The sequence below is a fragment of the Antechinus flavipes genome, chromosome 2 (genome assembly GCF_016432865.1).
Source record: "Antechinus flavipes isolate AdamAnt ecotype Samford, QLD, Australia chromosome 2, AdamAnt_v2, whole genome shotgun sequence".
Classification (NCBI taxonomy): Eukaryota; Metazoa; Chordata; class Mammalia; order Dasyuromorphia; family Dasyuridae; genus Antechinus; species Antechinus flavipes.
Window position 1 is genome coordinate 296,342,502 of NC_067399.1, and position 20,272 is coordinate 296,362,773.

At 33.1% G+C, this 20,272-nt stretch overlaps 1 protein-coding gene across 2 annotated transcripts in view; it reads left to right on the top strand.

The window, feature by feature from the left end:
- Nucleotides 1-20,272, top strand: part of PPP4R3A (protein phosphatase 4 regulatory subunit 3A) — a 60,548-nt gene that overhangs the window by 26,816 nt on the left and 13,460 nt on the right. The window contains exons 3-9 of one of the 2 annotated variants that reach the window (XM_051977391.1): nt 5,399-5,497; nt 9,301-9,918; nt 16,611-16,688; nt 16,773-16,889; nt 17,649-17,804; nt 19,232-19,363; nt 19,492-19,594. In XM_051977391.1, coding sequence (XP_051833351.1) covers nt 5,399-5,497; nt 9,301-9,918; nt 16,611-16,688; nt 16,773-16,889; nt 17,649-17,804; nt 19,232-19,363; nt 19,492-19,594 — 1,303 coding nt within the window. The remainder of the gene's footprint in view (nt 1-5,398; nt 5,498-9,300; nt 9,919-16,610; nt 16,689-16,772; nt 16,890-17,648; nt 17,805-19,231; nt 19,364-19,491; nt 19,595-20,272) is intronic. The other variant, XM_051977392.1, reaches the window with a different exon arrangement.

A 20,272-nucleotide genomic window follows, 5' to 3' on the forward strand; every position in this document is an offset into this window, starting at 1 on the left:
AAACCTTTATTATGTCATTTTCATAGTATACATTTTATTTACCTAATTAATTACATTACTTTAAATTTAATCATTGTTGAATTTAGAGTTGATTTTGTTCAATTCCAGAGTTTAAAAAACTTGAGTTTGATAGTCCTCCTAACTTTTTGTCATCCGTAGATTTGAAAAGTATGCATAGTGTCTTTGTTGAAGGCATTATTTCTTTAAATGGTTAAATAAGATGGATCTAAAGTCGGTCGTCTTTTGGTACCTGACCCCCTCCAATCTTGGACATAGTTTTTCAATCAGCTTCTTACTTACTTAAAAAGTAATATATAGCCCATATTGCTTTATTTTAGGGAAATTCACAAGAGTGTTTTATTTTTCCAGATACATGTAGGAAAGGTAGTTTTCAGCATTCAGTTTTGTAAGATTTTGTGAGGGTTTTTTGTGGGGTTTCTTTTTTTTTTTTTTTTTTTGCTCTCTTAACTAACCCCCTGCCCAGATAGCAAGCAATCTGATGTATACATGTATAATATTTTTAAACATTCCCATATTTGACATGTCATGCAAGAAAAATCAGAACAAAAGGGACAACCATGTAAAGGAAAAAGCAAACAAAAAAAGGTGAAAATACTATGCTTCAATCCCACATTTTCCCCATTGTTCTCTCTCTGGATACACAAGGCATATTCTATTCCTCTGTTAGAACTGCCTTGAGTCACCTCATTGTTAAGAAGAGCTAAGTTCATGAACATAGTTGATCATCACATAATCTTGTTACTTTATACAGTATTCTCCTAGTTCTGCTCATTTCATTCGGCATTCATGTGTTTCCAGACTTTTCTGAAATCAATCTTAACATTTCTTGTAGAATAATATCAAATATCTAATAACAGTAATAGAATAATTAATAATAATAACTGATTCAGCCTTTGTTCTACTTAGGAGCATTCAGTTCCTTGCCCCACCACAAAACGTTACCACAGATATTTTTGCACATGTGGGTCCTTTTCTCTCTTTTTTTTAATGATCTCTTTGGGATACAGACCTACAATTTTATGGCCCTTTGGGCGCAGTTCCAAATCGCTCTCCAGAAGGGTTAGATCAGTTCACATTTTCACCAACAATGCATTAGTCTCTCAGTTTTCCCACAACATTTATCATTTATTTCCCCTTCAACATTTATCATTATCTTTTCCTATCATCTTAGCCAATCTGAGATAGTGGTTCCTCAGAGTTGTCTTTATTTCTCTAGTCAATAGTGAATTTCTCTAATAGGGATTTAGAACATTTTTTCACATGTCTAGAAATAGCTTTAATTTCTTTGTCTTAAAATTGTTCATATCCTTTCACCATATATCAATAGGGGAATGACTTATATTCCTATAAATTTGACTCCATTCTCTGTTTTAGAGATGAAGCCTTTATCAGAAGCACTGGCTGTAAAAAATGTTTCCCAGCTTTTTGCTCTCATGCGGGAGTTCTCCAAAGAGAAATGTCATAAGACTATTGCATAATATATAGGAAATAGCTGTATGAGGAGGAATGAGGAGATCTAGATTTTTATTCCATGTATACTATTAACTAGCATCCCAGCCTTTGGCAAATTACTTCATTTCTTTGTATCTCTTCTCATCTATAAAATTAATGGAATAATCTGAACAGAAATATTAACATGCATTAGAGGAGCAAGGAAGAAACTTCGGTTTCCAATCTATGGATTGAGTGTTCATGACCTTGAACAAAGAGATGACAATCACAGAAAGTTAAAATGAACAATTTTGATTATTTAAAATTAAAAGGTTTTGCACAAAACCAATGCATTTAAAATTAAAATGTAACTGAGAAAAATCCACAAATTTCTCTGATAAAGTCTTCATATGAAAGCTATAGCTATAAGCAACTGATTTAAATTTGCAAGATATATGGCCATTCCTTAATAAATGATATGAAGGATATGAACAGGTCTCTTTGGGATACAGACCCACAATTTCCTTCCTCAAGGAAGGAAAGTCAAGGTTTCCAAATACCAATAGTTAAAGCAAAGGATTAAAGCAACTCTGAGGTTCCACTCTATGCCCAATGAATTTGCATATAGATTGCTCTCCCCTCCCTGTCCAGTGCTCTCCTCCCCTTTTCCCATCCTACCCCTCCCTCAAAAGGGGGGAGGGGAATTACAATTTGAGGAGATTTGGAGAACAGATATACTAATATACTGTTGTTGTAGTTTTGAATTGATAGAGATTTTAGAACTCGGTTGGTAATAGTCCCTATTTCATACCTCCACAGACTATTGTAGATTTCAGAGAATAAAGAAAGGGACCCATAGGTACCAAAATAGTATTATCTATTAGCTCTTCATCAGTTAGGAAATAGTCCACCAAATGATGTTATTTGAATGTAGTAGAATACTATTATTTGTTGTAAGAAATGACAAAAAGAGGTGCGTGTTTGTAAGGACTTCATGACTCCCAATATGCATTCAGTTTCTAAGTCTTGTCAGTTTATCCTTATGTTTCTGGCATCCATTCCTTTATCTCCTTAAAAAGGTGCGTGTTTGTAAGGACTTCATGACTCCCAATATGCATTCAGTTTCTAAGTCTTGTCAGTTTATCCTTACGTTTCTGGCATCCATTCCTTTATCTCCTTAAAATGTATTTCCCTAAGAGTAATATACATAAGAGTGGGGAAATGGCTACTGCTTTCCTATTACTATTACAGTAACCTCTTAACAGCTTTTCTCTTTAATCTGTACCTCATACAGTTCCCATACAGTTCTCACAGGTCTAACCTCAGAATTTCCTTTATGTCATGTTTTCTTTTGTTTTCCTAGTTTTGATTTGTAAATACTAGTATCCACATTGTTACATTGACTTAGATTCTATCATTTATCAAAGAAACACTGTAATTTACTGAATAAGCTAAAATAAAACAAATTTTAAAGATGTATAACCTTTTGAAACATAACATCATGCTTTTGATCCTAAACTTGTCATTGTGGGCTGTGGTATAAGCCTGTTGTGGCATATAGATAGCGTAATTGTATTCTCTTGTGCACCAAGTCTTTTTCCATTCTTCATGTCATAATTAGTAGCTACAGTTGTCCAATATACCTGTAAACACATAACATTATATTGCCTCTGATCTTTAGTTTTTGCCTATCACATATAGACAGACTTCATGTATTAAATACAACCCTGAGATACTTGCAAGTACACATGCACAGAGTTCCTGGAGTTAGAATATTCCTTATTCTTCACTACTTCCAGCATCTCCTTTGGCCATCATTAAATAGCTTCTTGAAACTCATTCTATTAAAATTTTCTACTCTGCATTCAAATTTTGTTGGCTATTATGAGCTAACTCAAAGGTCATCCTCTCTCCTTAAGGAATTAAGCATCTGGCTCATTGTTCTGCCTAACTCTTGTCCTTATTACATTCTTAACTTCTTAATTTTTAAGTAGCTTTATATCTTGTGACCTACTTCTTTACCTCAGCCACACACAATGAGGATCATATCCTAAATCTCACTAATCACTGTTATACTTAGAAGCTCTAGAATACCTGATTATAATCTGTCATTCAATTTCTCCCTCTTCCTCAGCCCTAAATCTTCTTTCCCCATGGCATCTTTCACTTTCTTTACTCAAAAGTATTTGAGAGTATTATCCATGTTCTGATTTCATTTTCTACCCTTCCTAGTTTCAACCCTTTAGTTAATTCAAATTCTCTCTGTCATCTACTTTTCAGACTTTCACATCTTGTCTTGTTGCTACTTATTATCCTTTGCCAAATCCCAGCTCTGCATTACTTTTACCATTCTCTGCCTTACCCTACTCATGTTCTGCTAAATGGAGCTGAAAGAAAGAAATCCATTCCTTGACCTATAGCTTCTGTTAGCCACACACAGGGAATGGTCACTCTGAATCTCACCAGTGTGTTCAACTTCCTTAAAAGTGATATTCCTAGCTGTGTGACACCAGGCAAGTCACTTAACCCCATTTGCCTCAGCAAAAAACAACAACCAAAAAAAACAAAATGATGGCATATCTCTTTTGACACTCCTTACCACTATCTTTCCCTGTGGCCAGAAGAACTTTGGTTTTCTTTTTCCTTTGTGTTTATTTTCAGACAAGCCCTTTTGAAATATTTTCTGGGATTTTGTGAGAAATCTGATCTTCTCCATGACTTATCACCATCATCACCAAAATATTGATGCCTTTTATTTCTGTGCCATTTGTTTCTTCTTACATTCATTCACTGAGTTCTCCCTTGTAAAAGAAAAAAAAAAAAAACCAACAACCAAATTATATGAAATAGACTACCAAAACTATGACCCACAGAGCCACTTTATGACAACATATATAATAACATTCTGCTTTTCATTCCACTTACCAAGAAAGAGAATGTGTTTTATCACCTCCAGCACCAAAATTTTCAACAAAGATAGTAAAACCAGAACAACATACGCAATAAATGCAAATAATGTAAATGGGGTGAGTCCATTTATGTTATTTATTGTATATGTTCTTTCAAATTACTTAATTTTTTTTTATAGCTTTTTATTTATAAGATATATGCATGGGTAATTTTTCATCATTGACGATTGCAAAAGTTTTTGTTACAGTTTTTCCCCTCTTTCCCCCACCCTCTCCCCCCAGATGGCAGGTTGACCAATACATATTATATATGTTAAAGTTCTGCTCATTTCATTTAGCGTCAGTTCATGTAAGTCTCTCCAGGCCTTTCTGAAATCATCCTGTTGGTCATTTTTTTACAGAACAGATGAAATCACTTAAATTTTTAAAAAAAAAAATAATATTCCATTATATTCATATACTATATAATTTGTTTTAGCCAACCCCCAATCAGGAGGCATTCAGTCTGTTTCCAGTTTTTGCTATCATAAAAAATATCGCTGTGATTATTTTTTATTTGTGGAACTTGTTTTAATGCCTGAAACCTTTGCAGATCAGTGTTTAGTCACTTTTCTCACATAATTGCAAATTGTTTTTCCAGAATGGTTAAACCATGTTTTCATAATGTACCTAAATTCAAACTCTTTTATGCCATTCCATAACAAAGGTACATCATTCTTTTGAATTTAGAGAGATCATTAAAAATCCAAAAAGTTAGTTTTTAAACAATTGCTATTTTTTAACAGTCTAGGGAGATAATGGGGGAAAATATTTATATTTATGACACCGCTGGTTAATAAAAGGTACTGAAAAATAATTATGAGAATCTACCCACATATATTAGAGTTCAGTCCTATTCTCTGTAATCTTATCCATCTAACTTTGTCCCTCTATTTTCAACTTGTAATTTTGGAACTTGTAATTTATAGTCATTTATAATAAGTCTAATCGGTTAATTGTTTAAGAAGATGGTAAATATATTCATTTTATCTTTCAAGGACACTTTGATCGTGTGGTCTGAAGCAGAAAATTATGACTTGGCCCTTAGCTTTCAAGAAAAAGCTGGATGTGATGAAATATGGGAAAAAATATGTCAGGTAAGTTTAAAAATGGACATTTTTTATTAAACTGCTGCTATCCTGCTTTATTTAGTAGTATTAACTCCAATGACCAGTTAACAGAAGGTAGACTAGGAATAATTTAAGTGAATCAGTACAGAATGGTATGCAATGAAAATAGCCATTTGGTTATGATCAACATTAAAGCATAGGGAAAATCATTTTGGCAACTCTGTGTTGTAGGACAAGGGAGAATAAGAAAGCAAAGCTAATAATAAGGTTGTATTCTGGGAGACTAGAAGAGAATAGAGTTTATGGAGAAAGATATAATGAGTTCTTTTTGGGGCATTTGGAGTTTGAAATATCTCTGGGACTTCTGATTTGTAATGTCAAATAAGGAATAGGAGACTAAAAGCCAAGATAAAAAAGACTGGAATTATATAGATAAATTTCTTTGTCATCTGCATAGAGATGATGAGTAGATCCATACGAGTTGATGAGGTCACCTAGAGAGCAAAGAAAGCCTAAGGCAGAACCTTAGAACACCCCCATGGTTCTTTTTTTGGGATGCAGATGGCATTTTCTGTCCAAAGTCTATTAAGATTGCTTAGGATCACTGAACCAGTGAGAAGAATCAAGTCTTTCATAGTTGATCATTGTACATTCTTACTCTTTTTATACACAATGTATTCCTGGTTCGGGTTGTTTTGCTCAGCATCCTATCGTGTAAATCTTTCTGGGCCTTTCTAAAATCAGCTTTGTTCATTTTTTATAGAACAATAATATTCCATAATCTTCATATACCACAACTTATGCAGCTATTCCCCAATTGATGGGCATTTGATTCCTTGCTGTCACAAAAGGAGCTGCTACAAATATCTGTGTTCATGTGGGTCCTTTTCCCTTCTTTATGATTTCCTTGGAATACAGATGAAGTAGTTGCTCTGCTGTGTCAAAAGGTATGCAGTTTTTATACCCCTTTAGGTAGTTCCATATTGCTCTCCAGATGGTTGGATCATTTCACAACTCTACCAACAATGCACTAGTGAGTATCCCTGTTTTCCCACATCGCCTCTAAAATAGTCTTATGATTGAGATGAAGGGATAAGAAAAGAGGAAATTGCTGTTGCACATATGTATTATTTTGTTCGGTAAGGTAAAAGGCAAGGTCCTCATCTGAAAGGAAAAATAGATGGAGATATGTGGAAACTTAGAAAAAGAGGAAAACAGTTTAAATAGCTTTTATGGGGAACTAGATAGGGAATCAGAAAGGAAACACAGCACTGCCCTGATTGTGCAAAATGCTGGTAGCAACTCTTATTATGGTAGCAAGGAATTGGAAATTGAGTGGATGCCCATCAAATAGGAAATGGCTGAATCGGTTGTGGTTTATGACTGTAAGGGAAAATTATTGTTGTATAAGAAGTGATTAACGGGCTGATTTCAGAAAAGCCTGGGAAAACTGATGCTGTACTTAATTGAGCCTTCTTTATCACAATTGGTTCACTTCAGAATTTTTTTAAAGAGTTTTAAAAATCAACACATGTATTTAAGTGGGGATGAATATATTCGTACCCATGATTAAGGGAGAAATGATGGTCAGTCAATATTTAGAATATTGGGTGGCATCCTAACTAATAACAACAACTTTCTTTATTGTCTTGTATATTTTTACATCCTCTTCTGCTCTAAATAACCTATCTGATATGCTATTCATATAAATACAAATTCTATAATCTGATAATAGAATTAGAATAATATTGAAGTCCAAGATTTGACAACCCATTTGGATATAGATTATGTAGAGTCATGGATGTCTCCATCTGGTAGAATAGGAAGGGTAGTGGTGAGGAAATCCAGAGTGTTTGTACCTTTAAAGGTTGGCCTTTAAAGATTCATGAAAAAATAGTTTAGGAGAATTAAGTTTATGCATCAAAATAATGGAATACATTGAAAAAGGTTTTGCTTATTTCTAGTGTTGATTTTTTTAAAATCCCAAAATTATCTCCCTTCTTCCAGTCTCTTCCTTTACTCAATGAGGAGGCAGTCAGTATGAAGTCATACAAAACGTTTCCACATTAACCATATCGCAAAAGGAGAGGAGGGCAGAAAAATAAAATGACAGAAGTTTTTCAAAAGTGTATCGCTTCTCTGTAGTTGGATAACGTTGTTCATTGTGTGTTCTCTGGATCATTGTCTTGAACAGAGTTGCTAAGTCTTTCACAATTGATCATCACAAAGTCTCCCAGGTTTTTCTAAGCCAGCCAGCCATCTCATCATTTTTATAGTATAATAGTACTTCATCATAATTGTATAACACATCATGGTTAGCCATTCTCCTATTGATGAAGATCCCCCTCAATTTCCAGTTTTTTGCCACCACAAAAATAGCTCGTATAAGTATTTTCGTACATAAAGGTCCCTTATCTTTTTTTTTTTTTTTTTCCATCTCTGGGATATAGATTTTTGCTGAGTCAAAGAGTATGCACAATTTTATAGCTGCTTGGACAAAGTTTCAAATTGTTCTTTGGAATGATTGGACCATTCCACAACGCTACCAAGTAGTATATGAGTGTATCTTTTCCCCACATTCTCTCTAGCTTGTATCATTTTCCTCTTCTGTTTGTTATAGCAATCCAATAGGTGTAAAGTAGTTTTCATTTGCCTTTCTCTAACCAAGCATTTTTACAAGTGATTTTGGTAATTTTGATTTCTTTTGCTGGAAACTGCATATATATATATAGTCAACTGAGCCAAATTCCCCAATTGATATGGATGTTTCAGAAATGAATTCTTGATTAAAGAACTTTCCTATAAAATTCTCCTATCCCAAGTTTCTTGCTTTCCTTCTCATTTTAGTTCCATCGGTTTTGCTTTTCACAAAAACCTTTTTAATTTCACACAATCAAAATTACCTATTTTATTTCCCAGGATCCTCTATCACAAATTTTTCTCTTATCCATAGACCTAACAGGAAGTTTTTTCCATGTTCCCCTAATTTACTTGCAGTTTCACCCTTTTTGTCTAAATTATTTACATATTTTGACCTTATTTTGGTATTAGATGTTCGTTTATTTCCAGTGTCTTGTCAAACTGCAGTTTTTTCCAGCAATTTTTTCAGATGGTGAGTTCTTGCCTCCAAGGGGGATCTTTAGGTTTGTATCAAATATGAGATTACTATGGTCATTTACCAGTATGTATTGTGTACCTAATCTATTTCACTAATTTATTTCACCATTTAGCTAGCACTACATTGTTTTGATAATAACTTTGTATTATAGTTTGAAATCTGTTAGTAGTAGTCAACCTTCTTTCTTTACATTTTTCATTGATTCCTTTAATCATTAATTTAAAAAGTATTAACTTTTTTTTAAGAATTTAGTTGCCTTTTTTTTTTTTTTTTTTTTGCTATAAGCACTGAATAAATAAATTTAATTAGACTTGCCATTTTCATTATATTGGCTTGGCCTATCCATTGGTAGTTAATATTTTTCCAGTTATTTAGATCTGTCTTTATTTTTGTAAAAAGTGTTTTGTAATTGTGCTCATACAATCCTTGGCTTTTGTGTAGATAGATAGACTTCCAAGTATTCTATAATGTCTGCAAAATTTTTCTTTTTACTTCTGCTGTGCAATGGGGAAAAACTAGGAATTGTTTTGTGTTTCAATTTAGTTTTGGAGACACATTGAAAATTATAGTTACTAATTTCTTTTTGATTAAAAAAAAGGTACCTTTTGTAAAAGTATGTGTCTTGTCATTTTTGAAGTCTGTTCTAGTGCATAATTTAAAATCACTAAGTTTAATTTAATATTTTTTATAGAATTTTTTTTTTTTTTACCAGGTTCAAGGAAAAGACCCTTCTGTGGATATTACTCAGGATCTTGTGGATGAATCTGAAGAGGAACGTTTTGATGATATGTCATCACCAGGTTTGGAATTGCCATCTTGTGAATTAAGTCGACTTGAGGAAATTGCTGAACTTGTGGCATCTTCTTTACCTTCCCCCCTTCGTCGAGAAAAACTCGCACTAGCACTGGAAAACGAGGGCTATATTAAAAAGCTCTTGGAACTTTTTCATGTGTGTGAGGACTTGGAAAATATTGAAGGACTACACCACTTATATGAAATTATCAAGGGAATCTTCCTCTTGAATCGAACTGCACTTTTTGAAGTTATGTTTTCTGAGGAATGTATAATGGATGTAATTGGCTGCCTAGAATATGATCCTTCTCTATCACAGCCACGGAAACACAGGGAATTTCTTACAAAAACAGCCAAATTTAAAGAGGTGATTCCTATTTCAGATCCTGAGCTAAAGCAGAAAATTCACCAAACATACAGAGTTCAGTATATACAAGATATGGTTCTACCCACCCCTTCAGTTTTTGAGGAAAACATGTTATCAACACTTCATTCTTTCATCTTTTTTAATAAAGTAGAAATTGTTGGTATGTTGCAGGTAAGTCAGATCAAAAATTTAATAGGTTAACTTTGTTTTTCATCAAGTTTTTATTTATATGAATTTATTTTATTTATATGAATTTATATGTTTACTTTAAAAGAAAACTTGGAAAAAATGTCCTATTAATTGGAACTTTTTATTAATTGGTATTTAAAAAGCTCCATTCAAAAAATTCATTATAAAGCTCCTGTAATTGTCCTTTTTTCAAAGGTTTTTGCTTTTGATAGTTTACATTTTAGACAGTGTTGTCATCCTCATTTTAAAGTACCTAAAGAGAATAGGTTTTTTTTTGGGGGGGGGGTTATAATAATGGTTTGTACTTTTCAAAATATATGCAAAGATAGTTTTTTTTTTCTTTTTTTTTTTAATAACTTTTTATTGATAGAACCCATGCCAGAGTAATTTTTTACAGCATTATCCCTTGCATTCACTTCTGTTCCGATTTTTCCCCTCCCCCAGATGGCAAGTAGTCCTTTACATGTTGAATAGATTACAGTATATCCTAGATACAATATATATGTGCAGAACCGAACAGTTTTCTTGTTGCACAGGGAGAATTGAATTCAGAAGGTATAAATAACCCGGGAAGAAAAACAAAAATGCAAGCAGTTTATATTAATTTCCTAGTGTTCTTTCTTTGGGTGTAGCTGCTGCTGTCCATCTTTGATCAATTGAAACTGAATTAGCTCTCTTTATCGAAGAGATCCACTTCTATCAGAATACATCCTCAAACAGTATCATTGTTGAGGTATATAATGATCTCCTGGTTCTGCTCATTTCACTTATCAGTTCATGTAAGTCTCGCCAGTCCTCTCTGTATTCATCCTGCTGGTCATTTCTTACAGAACAATAATATTCCATAACGTTCATATACCACAATTTACTCAACCATTCTCCAATTGATGGGCATCCATTCATTTTCCAATTTCTAGCCACTACAAACAGGGCTGCCACAAACATGGCACATACAGGTCCCTTTCGCTTCGTTAGTGTCTCTTTGAGGTATAAGCCCAGTAGAAACACTGCTGGATCACAGTTTGATAACTTTTTGAGCATAGTTCCAAATTGCTCTCCAGAATGGCTGGATGCGTTCACAATTCCACCAACAATGTATCAGTGTCCCTGTTTTCCCACATCCCCTCCAACATTCCACATTATCTTTCCCTGTCACTCTAGCCAATCTGACAGGTGTGTAGTGGTATCTCAGAGTTGTCTTAATTTGCATTTCTCTGATTAATAATGATTTGGAGCATATTTTCATATGTCTATAAATAGTTTCAATTTCTTCGTCTGAGAATTGTCTGTTCATATCCTTTGACCATTTACCAATTGGAGAATGGTTTGATTTCTTATAAATTAGAGTCATTTCTCTATATATTTTGGAAATGAGGCCTTTATCAGAACCTTTGATTGTAAAAATGTTTTCCCAGTTTATTGTTTCCCTTCTAATCTTGTCTGCATTTGTTTTGTTTGTACAAAAACTTTTCAATTTGATATAATCAAAATTTTCTATTTTGTGGTCAATAGTGATCTCTAGTTCTTCTTTGGTCATAAATTCAAAGATAGTTTTCAAACATTCATCCTTGCAAAACCTTGTATTCCAAGTTTTTTCCCCCTTCCTCTTCACCTTTCCCTTTACCTAGACAACAAGCAAACCAATATAGATTTGCAAGATGTGTAATTCTTCTAAATTTATTCACACATTTATAATGCTGGACAAGAAAAATCAGATCAAAAGAAAGAAAAATGAGAAAGAAAAAAGCAAGCAAACAATGATGACAGTGAAAATACTTTGTAATGGTCTACATTCAGGCCCCATAGTTTTCTCTGTGTATGCAGATGGTACTCTCTATCATCTCTGTCTGTCGGAATTGGCCTGAATCACCTCATTGTTGAAAAGAGCCAAGTATAACACAGTTGATCAGTTAGTTGAATTTTCTTAAGTTTAACTGTACTTTTAAACTGGTGCCTTATCATGGTAGAACAGAATAAATTAATACTTTGTATATTTTTGATTAGTTGTTCATTTTGAACTGGGTCTCTTAAGTACCATCTTGATGTCACCTTGACTCTTTCTTGCTCACTTATCAGATTCAACCACTTGCTAAAATCTGTCCTTCACTTAGCTACTAAATTGATTTTCTGAAAGTGTAAGTCTTGACTTTATCCATCCAGTGGTTTTATCCAGGATAAAAGCCCTTCATAACTTGTCTCCTTTCTACATTTCCACACTTTTCACATTCTTCTCCTTTCTGTATATGCTGAATCTTCCCATACTACTATCCCTCTTGGTATTTCTCACATAGGACATTTAATCTCATGTCTCTCTGCCTTTCTATTTATTGTTCCCATGCCTGGGAACTTTATTTCCCAGTCTCCTGTTATAATAACTCAAGGCTTCTTTTAAGACTCAGCTCAAGTGTCACCTTCAGAAGGCTTTTTTTCAACTACTAGAGCTAACTCTTAAAATTAACTTCTGTATAATTTATATTTATCTTGTATGTTCTGATGAACGTTTTTCTCCTCCATTAGAAAGTGAGATTCTTGTAGACTTTTTTTGCATCTTCAGTGCTTAGAATACTTTTTGGCACAAAATAAGTGCTTAATTCCTATTAATTGATTTAAGATGTACACCTTATAGAGTTTTCGGGTCAAAGTATTTGTACATTTTCTTCCTTTCTTAGACTAATACCAGATTGCTTTCCAGAATAGCTGGACCAATAAATAAATATACTAATAATGTATGAGTTTGTCCATTTTCCTATAGTTCAGTATTGATCTTTTTCATCTATGTTTCTTTGCTGGGTATGAGGTAAAATATATAAAATCTACATTTATATATATATTTTATGATAATTATATAATCATAAAAATATCATTAAAAAGATATTTTTATAAGTATTTCTCTTTTAGGTATTTTCATGAATCATTTACATGGCTATATAAGTCAGGGTGAAGTGATTTGCCCAGGATCACACAACTAGTGTCCGAGGCTAGATTTGAAGTTAGATCCTCCTGACTTCAAGACTGGTGCCACCTAGTCACCCCTTTCTACCTATTCTTCCATTCTTTGCTAGATTTTCTTGTAGGTCTCATTCACTAACTGTGTGTATCCTTGCTGGTCCTTTTCTCTATCTACTGCATTATCTAGCTGCCTCAGGAGAGGTTTTTATGGAAGGAATTGAGGGGGCAGTGATAGTGATGCCCCCCAAAATTAATAAACTCTGTTAAGGAGGTTCAAAGGGGTTTTCCCAATATTGGAACTACTATTATGTAATTTTTTTTAAATGGTATGTAACAGGTTATGTGCAGGGCTGGTTTCACTTGGAGATCTCATAAGTTCTCATGGTTAGCATGTCTATCCCAATGATTCTTAGATTCTTTATCTTCTTGCTCATGTCCACCTCCTAGCTCCCTTGATTCCTTTCATAACTTAGCTCAAATCCCACTTCTACCAGAGGCCTTTCTTAGTCACCTTCACCACTCACTGCTAGTATTACCCTCTAAGATTACTTCCCATTTATTATTATATATGTATATTGGTAATTGTACATTGTCTTCCCATTAGACTGAACTCTGAGGGTAGGGGCAGTTATTGTCTCTCTTGGTGTCTTCAGCCATTAGCACTGTGCCTGAAATACTTCATATCCTGATCACTTAAGTAAGCACTTAAAACTTACTGTTTATTCATTATTGGCAATGATATTTGGCCATTTAAATAATTTTCTAGCCATGTGGAAATTACTTCTGCTATGACTTTCTAGAAACAGTATATGTAAATTATTTGAAATAAATGAGAAATGCATCTGAAAATTTTCTAACAAAGCATTAAACTTTTCTTTTGCTTGCCCCATGCTGTTTTTTTTCCTTCCTCCCCTTTCCCCCCCCAATTACATGTAAGAATAGTGTTCAGCATTCATTTTGAGTAGTCAATATTTTTTCTCACCTTCTTTATCCTAATCCCTCAAGCATTCTGATATAGGTTATACATGTACAGTTATTTTAAACATTTCCTTGGATCATGTTGTGGGGGAAAAAAAGATCAAACAAAAGGGAAAAAACCACAAGAAAAATCAAACAAAGGAAATGAGATAAAAATAGTACAAAGTACTAAATCTTTTTTTTAAATAGCTTTTTATTTGCAAAGCACATGCATGGATAATTTTTCATCATTGACCCTTGCAAAACCTTCTGTTCCAACTTTACCCCTCCTTTTCCCCTTGCCCCTACGTGGCAGCCAGTCCAATACATGTTAATGTTAAATACAGTATATGTATACATGTTTATACAGTTATCTTGCTGCATAAGAAAAATCAGATTTTTAGAACGTAAAAAATAACCGAGGATAGTAAAAATGCAAGCAAACAATAACAGTGGAAATGTTGTGGTCCACACTCATTCCTCATAGTTCTTTCGCTGGTGTAGCTGGTTCTCTTCATTACTTAACAATTGGAACTGATTTGGATCATCTCATTGTTGAAGAGAGCTCAGAGTATTAAATCTTAAGAGTGATATGCATGTCACAGAATCTCAAAAACTGAAAGAGACCTTAGGTCATCTAGTCCAACTCATATCTGAAAAACAGAAAGTTTACCAATTCAGCCTCTCTTCCCCACCCCACCCCCTACCCCCATTTAGGAGTAACTCAGTACCTCAGGCAACTGATTTTACCTTTGGATAACTCAGATTTTTTTTTTTTTTTTTTTGGAGGAACTTTTTCTTCACATCATTTTACACCCATTGCTCTTAGTGTCCTCTGGAACCAAGTAGAATACATCAAATCCCCTTTTCACTTTATACCCCTTTGAATACTTAACTATATCTTTAACATGCATGGATAATTTTTCATCATTGACCCTTGCAAAACCTTCTGTTCCAACTTTACCCCTCCTTTTTCCCTTTTCAGGCTATATCTTTTCAGGCTAAATATTCTTAGTTTCTTCAGCTGATGTTGAAACCCTTCATCCTGGTAATTCTCTTCTGGATTTTCTCCAGTTTATCTATGCTTTTGTAAAATATAGTATCCAAATTTTTTTTTAATTTTATTTTATTTAATAACAACTTTGTATTGACAGAATCCATGCCAGGGTAATTTTTTACAACATTATCCCTTGCACTCGGTTATGTTTCGTTTTTTCCCCTCCCTCCCTCCCCCCTCCCCCCCCAAAGATGGCAAGCAGTCCTATATATGTTAAATATGTTGCAGTATATCCTAGATATAATACATATTTGCAGAACCAAACAGTTCTCCTGTTGCACAGGGAGAATTGGATTCAGAAGGTAAAAATAACTCGGGAAGAAAATCAAAAATGCAAATAGTTCACATTCATTTCCCAGTGTTCCTTCTTTGGGTGTAGCTGTTTCTGTCCATCATTTATCCATTGAAACTCAGTTAAGTCTCTTTGTCATAGAAATCTACTTCCATCAGAATACATCCTCATACAATATCGTTGTCGAAGTGTATAATGATCTCCTGGTTCTGCTCATCTCACTTAGCATCAGTCCATGTAGGTCTCTCCAAGCCTCTCTGTATTCATCCTGTTGGTCATTTCTTACAGAACAATAATATTCCATAACATTCATATACCACAATTTACCCAGCCATTCTCCAATTGATGGGCATCCATTCATTTTCCAGTTTCTAGCCTATAGTATCCAAAATTAATTAGGGCTCTTAATTAGGGCAGAGTAAAGCATAACTATCATCTCCCTAGTGCTGGATCATATATCCTTCTTAATTCATCTGAATATTGAATTGGTTTTCTTGACTTTCATATTTCAATATGGGCTCATTGCAATTCAAAGATCCCTAAACCTTCTAGATGAATTAATGGCACTGATTTTTTTTAAACTTGCTTTAAAGACATTATCAATATCCTTTCTCATATATTGGTGAGTCATATCATATAAAGAGTCAATGTGTAGATTTGTTTTGCCCAAGTATAATTTTTTTTAAAAGGAAAACAGATGGAAGGGTATTTGTATTTTTTGTTTAGGATTAAGTGACTTGCCCAGGATCTAGAAGGTGTTAAATGTCTGAAGCCTTAGAGTTCAAGGCTACTCTTGTATCTGTGATATCTAGCTGCCTTGGGAGGGTTTTTTTTGGAAGGAATTGAGGGGGGCAGTGGTAGTGATGCCAAAAAAAATTTCAATGAAACATTTATAAATACACGGGAGAGCAAAAGGAGATTCAAAAGGATATTCTCAATATTGAACTACTGTTACATAATTTTTTTAAAAGGGTACATAACAGTTTGTGTTTTCTGCAATCTCTTTTCTGGCTTTTATATAAGGAAATGCTAGTGCTTAAGTCAACTTTTTGGCTTGTTGAAATCTCTTTTTTTAATCCCATCATCCAGTTAGAGATCCTTAGATTTCTTTCACTTGCTAATTTGATGATTTTGCCTTCTATGCACTTACCTTTGAAGTGTATTACATAGCTAGTAACAATAGGTTGAATTTTCCCTTGATTTTTGATTTAGTTGAGCTGATATAATGGTAGGGGTTACTATATCAGCAAATGATTGTTAAAATTAAATGCATTCAACTAGAGATTTAAAGTGATGTTCTTTGAAATGATAATTTTATTCCACTGCTATCTTTTTCCATGATAACCTTACATTGTAGCTACTATCTTAAGATGGTATTTTGAGCATTAATTTTTTAATGGTTATCATTTGTTATTATAGGAGGATGAAAAGTTTTTGACAGATTTGTTCGCACAACTAACAGATGAGGCAACAGATGAAGAAAAGAGACAAGAGTTGGTAAGAAATTAGATGTTAATGAAAATGATATAAAACAATTAACATTCAGCTCTTCTGTTCACTAATATTTTTTCTTAATTTCAGGTTAATTTTCTTAAAGAATTCTGTGCATTTTCTCAAACATTACAACCTCAAAACAGAGATGCTTTTTTTAAGACATTGTCAAGTATGGGTATTCTACCAGCTCTAGAAGTCATCCTTGTAAGTTTATTTCATTTTCTCCGATTCCTAATTGTTATAAACAAGAACTGGGTTTTTTTTTTTTTTAAACATATCAATTCAACTAAACCCTGTTAAACTAGATTTATGAGCTTTTGACTTTTCTGTGAATTAGATATTTATATGTCTCAATGAATAGTATATTTGAACCATAAGAGCATTTATTAAGCATTTACTATGTGCCAGGCACTGTGATAAGCTCTGGGAATACAAAAACAAGAAAACAAAGTGGTACCTAATCTCAAAAACTTGCATTCTAATAGGAAAGACAGAACATAAAAAGGGTAGAGATACTTATATATGAACAACAAAGCTGGTAGGGAGATAGAACCTACCAAAGAGGCAGCTGGAAATGAAGTGAGCCTCTCCAGGCAGGGATTCACCAATCACTGAGCAGGCCCTAGGGCAGAATCATTGTTTGTTAGACAAGATAACTTGTCTGGATATTTTTAAATGGGAAAGAGGAAGCATACTGTAAAGAGAATTAGAAGTCTCTAAAAGCAAATTCTACTATTCAATATTGGGTATTTCAGGCAAAAAAAATATTTTAAAGACTTAGTAAATTGACACTCAGATTCAAAATTCTGTTAATGATTTTTCATTTCTAACACTGAAACCTTATGTCAGCTAAGATTTTAAAACTGAACAGACATTAGAAGTTAAAAAACGAATGCCCCAAATATGTTTGTCTCCCGTGTTCCATATTTTTTTAGAAAAAGAAAAGTACTTTTTAATCTACAGGGTATGGATGATGCACAGGTGCGAAGTGCTGCTACTGATATATTCTCATACTTGGTTGAATATAATCCATCCATGGTACGAGAGTTTGTCATGCAGGAGGCACAACAGAACGATGATGTAAGTAAGAAGTTAACAGAGCAAAAAATAACCAACAAGGTAAATATTATTTGCACTAATAGTAAATATTTCTTAAAGATTTAAGTTCTGGATATTTTTAAATGAGAAAGAGGAAAGAGTATAGGCCTACCCAACCTAATCAGTGGTAAAACAATCAAATATTTTCTTGTATCCTTGTACAAATTTAATACTTACCTTTTGGATTCTTTAGTTGTTAATGCATGTTTTCATTTAAAAAATCCTGAGAATCAGATTCATTTCTTGTTCTGCCATATACTTGCTTTCTTGCCTTGTCCTTATTTAGTTTCTAATTGTCTTTATGAAGATTATTAATTAACAAGGAGATTTTCTATTTGTCAGGAATATATTTTTAAAATAATTTTATAAACTTTTAAAAGGAAGCATTTTAAAATTTTAATGGTGTTTGTGATTCTGCTTGCCTAACCCAGAGAAGAAATAGATTGGGTTTTTTCCCCCTCTTCAAGTAATGGATAATGTCTTTTAAAATGACTAAAATAATTTTATTTGAGAATGTGAATTATTTTTTTTTTAGTAATACCATCATAATAGCAGAATGTTTCTTTGGCGATTTTAATAAGTTAAAATAAACTGGAATTTATGTTGATGCTCTTAATTTGTCAACTTTGATTTTTCTATTTTAATTGTGCATCATTGCTCCTTGCTGTTATTCCTAAAACTATCTTATTTGAGAGATCTTTTAAAATATCCTTAAATTACTGTTAATCTTTTATTTTTAGAATTTTGTTTGTTATGTCATTAAATCATTAATCATTAGTAACTTAATCATTAATAACTTAATTATCATTAAAAATTTTTATAAACATAGTTTTTGTCAAAATCATTTTAAGATTAAGAACTTGAGTTATTATTATTATTATTATTATTATTGCTGCAGGCCACATCACATCTAAAATAAGCAAAAATTTATTAAGTTCCCATAATCTGGGCACCGTGGAAAATGGGTTATACCTTTTCCTATTAATATCAGGTAGTTGTTCATCCATGTACCTGATGTAGCTAGTATATATTCTTAGTATCTACTCCATATGTATCAGACATGCCTATTCCCATTTTCTACCCTCTTTAAAAACAAGACTATCTTGCTTCTATACCTGTTTTCCCCATGGTATACAAGCGTAAACTTTTTTTCTACTGAACTTCCTCCCCTTTTTAACCTTTTATGTGGTTTACTGAAGGACACAAAAAAGGCACTTGAAAACTTCAGCTACTAGTTTTCCATGGTGTTATACAACTTTGTACTTAAAATTATAGTCCTTTAAAGAATTAAATCGGTTTCCCCCTCTATTACATTATTTTAACCATAGGAGGAAATATTAGAGTTAGAAGAGTAGTAAAAATTAATGCTATAGTTTATTTTAATGTTTTCAAAAATATCCCTTTCGTCCCATAATAATGGACCTTTTTGTATGTATTCTTCTCAACAGGATATCCTACTTATCAATCTTATTATAGAGCATATGATTTGTGATACAGATCCTGAACTTGGAGGAGCAGTCCAACTTATGGGTCTGCTTCGAACTTTAGTTGACCCAGAGAACATGCTAGCCACTGCCAATGTAAGCAACAACTATTTTTTGCATCTTAGATTTTGTGAGTTTCATAGTTATCGTAATACTCTTGTTCTTAGTGATTAAGGCTCTTATCTGTGCAATTAAAGTTCATAAAAGTTTCTTTAATTCCTTAGAAAACTGAAAAGACTGAATTTCTGGGTTTCTTCTATAAGCATTGCATGCATGTTCTTACGGCCCCCTTGCTGGCAAACACAACAGAGGAGAAACCTAGTAAAGGTAAGGTGACTCAGAGAAATTGTTTATAATTGCTAATTGTTTTTAAATTCTGTGATTTTGATTTGAAGTTCAAAGTAGCAATTGAAACTTGTTGAATTCTAATACTAGTTTTTCCTTGGAATCTTAAAATTAATATTTCATTGTCCTTAATGCTACAAGACCTCTTAAGAGGCATAGCAAAGTTTGTTTTTGCTGTACTATTTTTGTGATATCCTTTTAGAATTTTTTTGGTAAATAGTATTTATACTTTACGTGCATTTGCAAAGATAAAGGAGATTAATTTGAGAATATTTAAATAATTTGAATAGTTGTATTGTCTTATTCTTTCCTGGTAAGAACAGTTCAATTTTTAAAATTTGTTTAGCTCTTCTACATTGTACTTTGGAGAACTTACATACCAGTTGCAGTTTTCTTTAAATTACTAAGAACTTCAATTTCAGTTCCTAATTAAAAATAATACAAATACCTAATACAAATAAATACAATTATTTGTTGAGATGAATTAAAACAAGGAGTACTTGATCGACCTACTTTTAAAATAAAAACAGTTGTAAAATTTATAGTTACATTGTGACTTAACTTGAATGAACTATTCCCCTTAGCTTGTGCTCCTGTTACTTAGAAGTCAAGATGCTTTTTTCCTATGTATTTTTCTTTAGAAGATTTGAATGGATATTT